This window comes from Daucus carota, chromosome 2 (genome assembly GCF_001625215.2).
Source record: "Daucus carota subsp. sativus chromosome 2, DH1 v3.0, whole genome shotgun sequence".
In the NCBI taxonomy this organism is placed as follows: Eukaryota; Viridiplantae; Streptophyta; class Magnoliopsida; order Apiales; family Apiaceae; genus Daucus; species Daucus carota.
Genome location: NC_030382.2, coordinates 25655080 through 25666615, shown reverse-complemented (window position 1 = coordinate 25666615; position 11536 = coordinate 25655080). Strand labels below are relative to the sequence as shown.

Genomic DNA, 11536 nt, shown 5'->3' with positions numbered 1-11536 from the left:
CTCCCTCTGTCCCATTTTAACTGATATATGATTTTTTGACACGTATATTAAGATGCAAAAAACCTATATCTACACTTAATAAAAAAATTCAATTTTTATATCAAATTAAAGTTTAGATTCTAAACTTTTATTTGATATAAATTTTATAAAGAATGATTATGTTTAGATATGATTTTTTTAACATCTTAAAATACGTGTAAAAAAATCAAAAGCAATTAAAATGGTACCGAGTGAGTACATGGTTTGCATGTTTCACATGTAAAATATACAAGGGAAACATATGACACTATCAAAGTCAAAAACCAGTATGAAGCTAAATAATGTACCTATATATTTCTTCGGTTCTTTTATGATTTTTTATGAAGAAAAGAAAAATGAGATAATGTGAAAATATAACATAAATTAGATTCAAAATTTTCTAGATCAGTTAATTTTGATAATATCATCATATTTTAGTTAAACATTTGGAAATGGAATTTATGTTTAAATTTCTCAATAAAAACACGAGTTTGCGAGTATATTTAATTTTAAATAAAATATAAAGATTTCAAAATGGGTGATTAAATATTTTTGAAAATTAAGAAGATTATTAGGCGGATTACAAGATTATCAACCAGATTAAGCGGTCAAGATATGTTAACTTGTTAATTTTTAATTTCAAAATATTAACTTTTTGTCTTTTTTTATAATATAACTATAATTATATTCAATACAAAATATATAAATTATAAATATTATATATTAAATTCTTATCATGACATAATTTCATTTTTCGATATATTAATATTATAACTAATTATTTTTAATCTGTTTACTAACCATGGTAGAGTTCCTTTCATCGCTTATAATATTCGTGATTTTTACAATCCTGCTTCTGTCTCGTATTGTTCACTTCTCACTCTAGAATAGTGTAGTTTGTTTCTTCTTTGGCTATATAGACACTTGTAAAAATAATCCCAAGTCCCTCCTCTTCCTTCCAACACTATTTTAGGCAGTGATTCCCTCTTTAATCTTTATACATGACCCTTGAGTACCCAAAAAGAACCTTGGAACTTGGGTTTAAAGTGCTTTAGTGCTATACTTCTCTAACAAAACTCATGTAAGCCAAAGTTGCAGAGGAGGTGACTCTTTTGAAATACAGAAAGATGAAGATGATGATGCTCTTGATATTCATGATTTTCACTTCATGTATAGTCTTAGGAGACTCTACATGTAACATCACCACTGACCAAGAGCTACTTATCAAGGCTTTCAGCTCAGTCTCTGGCTTCAAATCTTATTGGTTTAGCTCTCATGATCTGAACTGTAAAAGCCAACATATTACACATGTGAACCTCTCATCAAGAAATCTGAATGGTTCAGTTTCATGGAAATATTTCAAGAAATTGTCTTATCTTCAAACAATTGATCTCTCCAACAATTCTCTCAAGGGCTATGTTCCAAGCTGGTTTTGGGCTATTCCAACCCTGGTTGAGCTTAATCTGTCCAAGAACAAGCTTGTAGGTACCATTGGTTTCAAAATCAGTTCAGAATCTGGTCCATTTTCATCAATCAGGCACCTCAATTTGTCCGAAAATAGGTTCACAAACTTGGCTAATATCTCCCATTTTCCAAATCTTACAGCTCTTGATCTTTCACATAACAATCTCAAATTCTTGCCTCTTGGTCTCAACATGCTGATCAACATACAATATCTTGATTTTTCAAAGTGTAACATTTCAGGTAGTTTAAATCCCATTTCAAATCTTCGCTCGTTAACTTACTTGGATGTCTCGATAAACCACATGATTGGTGAATTTCCTTCTGAATTCCCTCCGCTTTCTGGCCTCAAATTCTTGAACATCTCATTTAATAATTTTAGTGGCAATTTAACTTCAGCCAATATCGAAGAATTCGGCCACTCTGCCTTTGTTCATGCCGGAAAATTCAACACAAGTTCCAAAAACATCAACAGAAGTCCCACAACAGTACCTCATTCAATACGAATTCCACCTGAAAACGATGCGCAACATCAAGAAAACCTTAAGAAAAGTAATCATACTTCAAAGCACAAGCATCTGGCTCTAGCTGTATCTGTTTCAGCCACAATTTTGGTCATTGCCATGTTTATGTACATTTTCTATATGCATAGAAAAAGAAAACTAGCAAAGAAAAACAGATGGGCAATCTCGAAACCAGCTCAAATACCATTTAAAGTTGAAAAATCAGGACCCTTTTCATTTGAGACAGAGTCAGGGACCTCATGGGTGGCCGATATCAAAGAACCATCATCAGCAGCTGTAGTAATGTTTGAGAAGCCTCTGATGAACTATCTTACCTTCAAGGACTTGATTGCTGCCACGTCACATTTTGGGAAAGAATCCTTGCTTGCAGAAGGTAGGTGCGGGCCTGTTTACAGAGCTATTCTGCCAGGTGAGCTCCATGTGGCCATCAAGGTGTTGGAGAGTGCTAGGTACATTGATATTGGTGACATGAAGGCCATTTTTGATGACATCTCGAGGCTTAAACATCCCAATCTGTTGCCCATCTCTGGTTACTGCATTGCAGGTAAATTTCTTTAGCTAAACTGATTTTCTTGGTTGTTTCACCTACTTTTTCAATGGCTTTCAAGTAGGTCCGGGTAAATTTGGATGGATTGTTTGCTGATTTAGTGTTAATTAGAAGAATATTGACAAGGTTTATTTTGTGGAAAATTTAAGTTCGTGTTTCTCAACGAGAAAAAAATATATAACACAAACGGTTAAAAATCCATCATTGGATCAATGTCCGGAGGACAGAAGGACAGCCTAGTGGTCAACACCCGCCTAGCGATTTCTAGAACATCCATTTGTATCAATATTATTTGTTGTTATATAAGATTTAGGGTTAATTAAATTCCCAAAATTGTTGAGGCTGTTAAATTTATCTTTTAGGCATGCCAGTCTCAATTGTTAGAGGGAGAATGAAGTCTGGAAATACTCTATGCATGCATACAAATGAACACAAGCACATAAACATGTAACTAGAAAAAACATAAGCCCTATATTCCTGAAGCATGATTACAGTCTCACATGATGGTCACATATTGTATATGTACAAGACAATATGGTCCTTGGTCCTTAACAAAGTATAACTAAACGTATTTAGTGCCCAAATTACATTGCTATTCACTAGAGCCAGTTAAGTTATTCTTGCAGAAGTTTCATCGAATTGATTCACTAATTTCTTGCAGGCAATGAGAAGTTAGTGTTGTACGAGTTTATGGCCAATGGTAATCTCCATCAATGGCTTCACGAGCTTCCAGCTGGTAAAACCAATGTAGAGGATTGGAGCACTGACACTTGGGAGCATAGCAATGAAATTGCGAATAGACACCACATTTCATCCCCTGACAAAATGGAGTGGCTCACTCGCCATCGCGTTGCAGTTGGCATTGCTCGTGGACTCGCCTACCTCCACCACGGCCTCTCTAAACCAGTGGTGCATGGCCATCTAGTCCCATCCAATATCTTACTATCCGACGACTTGGAACCAAAAATTGCAGATTTTGCATTAGGCCCAGATCAGGTCGGCAGGTCCCCTGAGGCCGACGTGTATGATTTTGGTACAGTCTTAATCGAGTTGTTAACTGGTCAAATCAGTTCAGATGAGACCGTGAACACAGTTAGGAGATTAGTTAGGGAGGGACATGGACTAAATGCATTGGACTCGAGGTTAAGACGTGGTGGTGACACCGTCAGTGAGATGGTGGAGAGTCTCCGAGTTGGATACTTGTGCACAGCAGAAGTGCCACGAAAAAGACCAACTATGCAACAAGTATTAGGTTTGCTGAAGGAAGTAAATCCTCTAATGGAGGAGTTGAACTAAAAGTTAGTTTAGCTATAGGATTGCTCAAATGATGTCCAACTTTTTAACTTGCATGGAACATGCTATTTTCTATATAACTCAAGTACATAACTAACTACTCCTAAAAGATAAAGTTAATGCATTAGGTGGACCATTAGGTCTTTATTCTGTTCTTGCCTTCATGTTGGTCTTTTTTTACTCTTTATTTTTCTTTTATCATATTTGTATACTTCTTTTGTTTATAGTTAATTAGCTTTATACCTTCACTTTCTTTCTCTTTTGAAGAATAGAATAGTTTTTAAAGATTAGTTTTCTAAAGCTAATGAAGGGACACGAATAGCTAAGATAAAGCATTATTGAACATAATGAAAGAAAAAAATACTTAACGTTTCCCTCGTTTTGCTTTAGCTTCTTCTAGTCCTTTGAATTTTTGGTCCTAGCTCTTTTCTCTTTTTCTTTTAGCCAAAACCAAACCAGAAAACATGCAATGAGTTGTCTAGCATACAAATTTCGAACATGAATAAACTTCAGGGCCCTGAACCAATTTAATGAGTTGATTGTAGTACTGCAGCCAGACAAACTTATATATCCTTCCTAATATAAATTGTAAGCATAATTTCACATGCAGGTGTATACATGCTTGTCTAATTGGCAGGCTGCAAAAAGAAGGAATAAGACTATATACATCAGTAATCAGACCAAATGCTGCTTGTCTTCTTAAGTTTTGTCTACAATAACTCTTCTTATAGAATTGTATCTAAAATATTGTTTGCCCCCTAAAATCCATAACATTTCTAATTCAAGCTCGCCAAAAGGATCTGCTATACCATAGTAAGTTTAGTAATATAAGAGAAGCACGCGAAAAGTAGCCCGTTTTGTTTCCCATGTACAATCTTAATGTAAATGCATATGATTTATAACATATATAATACATGTGGAGAACATACATAATTATTTCATACCTGCAATAAGCTCATGTCTTCAGTTCAGAACACACCTAAGGAGTGAGAAGGAACAATATTGTAAATCATTAAGATTTGTGGATAATTTTTAACAGTATTAGAATTACAGAATATTCATATTCGTAACAAATCATGTTCTTCATGGAACAACTTTTTAAGAAAACGAGGAATATGTAATTATGAAGCCCAAGTTATACTTTACTTGGTCATTGATATGTTTGAACATTATCCGTCAAGTTTCCAGTTTCCGGGGACGGTAGGAGCCCTACCAAAATCTAAGTTGTCTGCTACGGATGTACGCGAACATTTAGAGTCTCATACCAACTCAACACCGCAATAAACTGTACCAACAGAAACTGCGATAAACTGTAGATACTTAACTAGGAAATACAAATCCATCAAAAAGGGCAGAGTTCAGGTATGAGTATCCCCTGTTTACCCCACTTCAAACAAGATGACTTATTTGATGAATGGGAACTTCGCATTTGCATCTTAGTTAGCCTTTTCCTTCAAATTTTCCTAAATGTAGCTGGAACCTTTAGAAGGCTAGCATCCCACAAATGGATTGTTATCTTTCTCTGGTTAGCTTATTTGCCTGCTGAAATTCTAGCTACTTTTGGACTCGGACTCATTGTCAGCAGGCAAAGTTTGTTTGCGAAGTATTGCAATGAGGATGAAGGCACTTCTTGTTATAACGATCATCTTCATATCTACTGGGCTCCTTTTTTACTTGTACACCTTGGCGGTCCAGACATCATCACTGCTTTCGCACCCGAGGACAATGAACTCTGGCTCCGACATTTGTTTTATCTGGCTTCACAGGTCATTGCTGTGGCTTATGCTTTCTATCAGTCTCTACAAACTAATTACCAACTCAGGATCCCAACGCTGCTCATGCTTTTCTGTGGGATCATTAAGTGCGCTGAGCGTACGCGTGCTCTGCATTATGGAAGTGCAAAAAGCTTTCGGAATTCCTTGCTTTCAAAATCTGACAATCCAAGAGGAGAGTCCAAACTTATAAATGCAACCGGAGCCAGGATTTCTTCTTTGCAAGTGCTGCAGTATGCTTTTGTATACTTCACTGCATTCAAAGGACTTGTTGTAGATCTCAATCTCAGCAACCACGAACGCAACCAAAGCCGGGACTTCTTTCTTGCAACATCTTATAAAAACGCTTTCAGGTTAGTTGAGGTAGAGTTGAATTACCTCTATGATGTTCTTTTCACCAAAGTCCCTGTGTTGCAGAATAAATTTGGCTACTGGTGTCGAATTCTATCCTTCCTCGCAGTTGTTTCTTCCTTGGCACTCTTCCATATTGTGGTAAATAGGAACTTCTATCACCTACTTGACGTGGTCATTACATACATTTTGCTAATTGGAGCAATAGTGTTGGACATGATTTCATTTTTTATGCTACTTTTCTGCGACTGGACAGTTGTTAAGCTCAAGCCTTTGTCGGCTGCAAACCCTGATGAAAAATTATGGAAACATAGGTTTGCCGATTGGATACTGCATGTTAATAATACTAGGAGTGAGTTCCTAGATTGGTTACTTGGTTTTGTTGGAGATAGAGACCGTCATGCATCAGAATTTACTGATAGCAGGTGGGCTCAATCTTTGTCAACATTCAATCTGATATATTATTGTTTACATAAAAGTTCAAAGAAAAGGGAAAAGCTATATGATTATTTTGGCCTTATAAGTTTTCTGAATGGAATTTGGTACGTGAAACCACGGCCACTCACCTCTTACATGATTGGTTTCATCTACAACGAGCTGAGGATGAAATCAGAGATTGCGGGAAGTTTAGTCAAAGCTAAAGAAATATGTTCATCCAAAGGAGAGTGGATACTTGAACATGCAAGGCAACCTAATCTTCTTCAATTTGTTTCTAATTTTAACTTTGATGAGATCCTTATTATCTGGCATATAGGGACTGAACTCTGTCACAACGACAGCCAAGATCAGCTTACTAACTTGGAACAACGTGACACTGCCAAGCAGCTATCAGACTACATGCTATATCTTATGGTCATGAAGCCTGATATGATGTCTTCAGTTGCTAGTACCGGGGATATAAAGTTCCGAGATACATGCACTGAGGTTAGCAAATTAATTGACATTCATGAATTGCCAGATCTGGTCAAGAAAAAGTTTTGTTTGTTTGGCAGAGACAGCGAGGAAGAGAAGGAAACCTTGCAGAGAAATGCCTGTGAAATCATTTTTAATGTCAACAGAGAAATTAAGCCAGCTACCATGCAGACTAACAGAAATAAATTGTTATTGTTTAAGGCATCTGCATTGGCCAAAGAGCTAAGTAAAGTGTCTCCGTCAGATGAAAAATGGTCAATAATAAGCAAATTATGGGTAGAACTGCTATCATATGCCGCAATTCATATCAGATCATGTGCTCATGCTGAGCAGCTAAGTAGAGGTGGGGAGCTTATAACTATTGTGTGGGTACTCATGGCTCATTTTGGCTTGGGAAATCAGTTTGAGATCATCCCTGGAACAGAAGCCGATAGCTGATTGTTGTAAAAGGTAGGTTATTTATCAAATAGTGTCATATGTGGTTTGAAGCAACTAGCTTCTTAGCCCGTGGAAGAAGCTCTAAATATAAGTATTTTGTGTTTTGTCAGCAAGTATGTATTTGGTGTCTTGGTATATCTAAGTGAAAGTATTTGGTGTGTCGGCGTGTAAAAGGTGCAATCGATCAGATTTATGGCACTTGGTATTTCCTAGCTTATTATCCCTTAAATTTTCAAGGGTTATACTTATACATGATACATGTATACATGAAAGTCCAGTTTTTACAATCACACGCGTGTTGTAAATGTTATATTTGAAGTATAAAAAAGATCACATAAATTGTGAGAATTAAGGGTTTGTCTTGTAAGTATGAGTATCCTTTGCTGCATAGTCTGTTCTGTTGGAGGCGACTTATTAGTTATTACTTTAATTAGTACTCAATCCGAGTCTACTCTAGTTAAAATTTTCCTATATATAATAGATATAATAGGTAATAATAAATAATCAATAGATTGATTTGTTTGATACTTGTCTTGTTTTAAATTTCTTCACTTAATTTTAATCATCCATTACCTAGGAAATACAGCTTTCATTTTCGACAATTGATAATAACTTATTGAAATTGGTAGTATTATATGTATGACTTATTTGTTACCCCTGCCTAAATGCGTTACAGATACATAAATATGGGGTTAATTATCAAATTGGGCACTCACTTCACACCAATATATCATCCGGGGCACTCTAGAATTTTCGGTCTCATTTGAAACATCGTTTTCAGAAATTGTATCAGTCTTAAAAATAAAACGTCAAATTCGAAAACAAATCGACAGTTTAAGAAGTGTTACTCATACGGCTTTAACACAGTAGACTATAGAGATTATGTAGGTACAATTAATTGAATTTCCGCATCCAAAAAATGGGTAAAATTGATGGTGGAAGAGATGAGTTATGAAGCACCCTACTATTCCATATATAGCCATTTTTTGGACGCAGAAATCCAATTAATCATACCTACATAATCTCTATAACGTACTGTGTTAAATCCCCATGAGTAACACTTCTCAAACTGTCGATTTGTTTTTGAATTTAACTTTTTACTTTTAAGACTGATACAATTTCTGAAAACAGTGTTTCAAATGAGACTGAAAATTTGAGAGTGCCACGGATGATATATTGGTGTGAAGTGAGTGCTCAATCAGATAATTAACCCCATAAATATGAGAGGTATAGCTATCTAATTGATATGTTTCAATAAGTTTAAATGGTTCTAGCGATTAGATGAAACTAGCATAGTTCAATTGTAAATTTTCAGTAGCAATTACTTCATCATGCCCAGTGAACCGAAAAACTGTGAGAACTAGATTAATTGTAATTTTACAAATGTTATGTACAATTCTGCAACAGGGAAAAAAGGGTGTAATATGTTGGATTTCAGTTTTTATTTTAAGTATAATTATTCTTTAAACCTCACCCTGAATGTATCATTTCATAAATAAGCTAGAAAGAATCTATAGCAGCGAATTAATAGAACATATGTGTGTTTAAGAATCAACAGGGACATTGATCAAACACTTGGAACCTCATGATTAACTATTAACAGGGAACATAACAGACTAGTGGCCTTTCTGAAAAAATAACGATGTATTGATACGTTGATTACCTGAGTCGTGGAGAGCTATGGATCGAAGTTAATTGAAAGCTCTGACATGTTTGCACTGAGCGTTACTCGTCACCCATCAGTCCATCACAACGGAATTGTCACTGTTGGGAGGTTTATGTATACCAGAGATGTCACCGTGCGCATGCGGGGGAAAACCTCGTGAAGTGAACTAATCCGCACATGCAAATTCGTCCGCATGCAACTACGTCGTATAATAAAAAAACCGTCACAAAATTGCGGTGCGGTTGGTGTAGTTTGTGTAGTTATACATTCAAAATATTTATACTTTTAATTGATAATATAAATATAATTTTAAATCATATATATTTAGAAATAAATTTTATAATAAATTTATATATATATATATGTATATATATATATATATATATATATAATTATAAATTTAGAGCTGTGATACTCATTTAAAAGTAGTAAACTAAAATATAAGTATGATAATGATGAAGATGATTCAACACCAATAAATTATATATATAAAATATAGATATAATTATAATATTTAATTTGTCGTTTTAGAACTAACCATAATTTATATTGTGAAATTATTAAAATGTAGTTCAGTAACTTGAATATATATACACACACACATGTATATAGAAGATAACATAATAATAATAATCTAACTTTATGATTTAAATATTTATAATTATATGTGATATATTTTTATATATTTGAAAATAACGGTGCGGTGCGATTTGAATATTGGTTGTATAATGTCAAACTGCAACATGTACAGCAACGCCATGTTTAAAACTTCAACACGCAACCGCAACACGAGAAATAAAAATCGTTTTTGCGGTTTGATGAACACCCCAACGTGATAAGCACACAGTTAAGTTAATTTTTTTTAAATTCATTAATGAATATCTATTTTCAATTATACATCCAATCAGGTAAACGCATTTACAACTTTTAACATGATTATAATAATATCGTCAAAACAGTTTTGAGTTGACGATACAACATTTTTTCAGTGTTATTAATTTCAAGATACAAAAACATCAACAAACAAATTACAGAATAAAGATTTATAATAAATAGTGAATCTTGAATCAAGTAATAGATACCGAAATCTCAAATAATATTGATTCATGAATAATAATCATTTAGAAGAGAATAAAATAATCCATCTATGAAGCAATCATTAAAAAAAGGAGATGTGTTTCAGGTGGTACAGGTCGAGAACTTTGAAGAGTGGACAGGGGATGTGTTTCAAAGTAATAATCAGAACAGGTGTGCAGAGATGGTGACAGTTTGTTGGGCGATATGGAGGCACAGAAACGATGTGGTATGGAATAGAAAATTCTCAAATGTAAACAGAGTCGCAGCATCAGCAAAGCAGTACCTTTTACGGTGGAAATTTGCCCAGGTTAATTGTTCTAGTGCACCATCCAGGTTTGAAGTTCAAGGGGACGGTGCTATTACTTGGGTCAGGCCTCAAGATAACTCAATAAAGGTAACAGTTGACGCTGCTCTATTTGAAAATCGAGATGAATATGGTCTGGGTTTGGTAGCTAGAGATGCAGATGGCAAGGTGGTCGCTGCAAGAACTCATTGTTTCGCAGACAAGGTGTCAGCAGAGGATGCAGAAGCTTTAGCCATCAAAGAGGCGTTGTCCTGGATCAAAGAACATGACTGGCAGGAGGTGTTAATGGAATCAGATTGCTTGGCGGCTGTGCAAGCAATTAAAAGTACAGTGGAGATGAGATCAAGCTTTGGTTTAGCGGTGGAAGAGTGTCGGCGGGAGCTCCGACTTTCAAACATATTATCTTTGTTATTCATTAAACGATCTGCTAATACAGTTGCTCATTGCTTTGCTAGAGCTTCGTTTAAATACCCTGATCGTAGATTTGGTAGGACTGATATCCATACAGAATTTCTTGATTGTATTTTGTTGGAGTCTAGTAATGAATAAAATCCCCAGCTTTTTTCAAAAAAAAAAATGGATCCTAAAATTTACGGAATGAGCAGAGACTTTCTGGAGTGAATTTTTATTCATATTCCTCAAAATTTTAGCTTATGATGTTATATAGCTAATCTATGTTTTTAGCGTTGTACCAACGACTCTCACAACAATGATCATTAAGCTTAAATTATATACTCCCTCCGTCTCTCCCATTTCTTTACAGTTCTTTCACTGCTCGACACGCATTTTTAGGCTCTTATAAAACATAGGTCCGTAACTTATTTTTGAGATTCTCTTTTTGTGTATAAAAATTCAAACATCAAAATTTCATTCAAAAGAAAAAAGATTAAAAAATAAGTCACAGAACTATGTTTTCAATGAGCATTCGGTGCCAAACTTTCATCGTCCAAGGTAAACTACTAGGGGACAGAGCGAGTAGTAGACAACTTGATTCACAATGAGAAAATATAATCTGATTGTTGTCGGCTATAGAAAATATAGTAGCCAACTACTGACGGACGAGGTAGAAATCATGCTGTGATTTTTCACTACTGATCAATGATTTTTGAAAGTTTTGCTAAATCCGCTAGGTTCTGTTAACTTAAATGATTAAAAGAAGTACTCTACAATTTA

The 11536-nt window shown here is 34.9% G+C and overlaps 3 protein-coding genes across 3 annotated transcripts; all 3 read left to right on the top strand.

The window, feature by feature from the left end:
- The first annotated feature begins 883 nt into the window (after positions 1 to 883).
- On the top strand, positions 884 to 3923 carry LOC108207011 (calmodulin-binding receptor kinase CaMRLK). Its single transcript, XM_017377471.2, has 2 exons — positions 884 to 2547; positions 3212 to 3923. Exons 1-2 carry the CDS (start codon positions 1146 to 1148, stop codon positions 3844 to 3846), a joined length of 2037 nt encoding a protein of 678 aa, XP_017232960.1. The 5' UTR covers positions 884 to 1145; the 3' UTR covers positions 3847 to 3923.
- Positions 3924 to 5036: 1113 nt separating this feature from the next.
- LOC108207235 (uncharacterized) lies at positions 5037 to 7588 on the top strand. The gene has a single exon (XM_017377697.2). The coding sequence runs from the start codon at positions 5208 to 5210 to the stop codon at positions 7314 to 7316; it is 2109 nt and encodes a 702-aa protein (XP_017233186.1). The 5' UTR covers positions 5037 to 5207; the 3' UTR covers positions 7317 to 7588.
- A 2541-nt stretch (positions 7589 to 10129) lies between these two features.
- Positions 10130 to 10912, top strand: LOC108207234 (uncharacterized). The gene has a single exon (XM_017377696.1). The coding sequence runs from the start codon at positions 10130 to 10132 to the stop codon at positions 10910 to 10912; it is 783 nt and encodes a 260-aa protein (XP_017233185.1).
- The last annotated feature ends 624 nt before the right edge of the window (positions 10913 to 11536 follow it).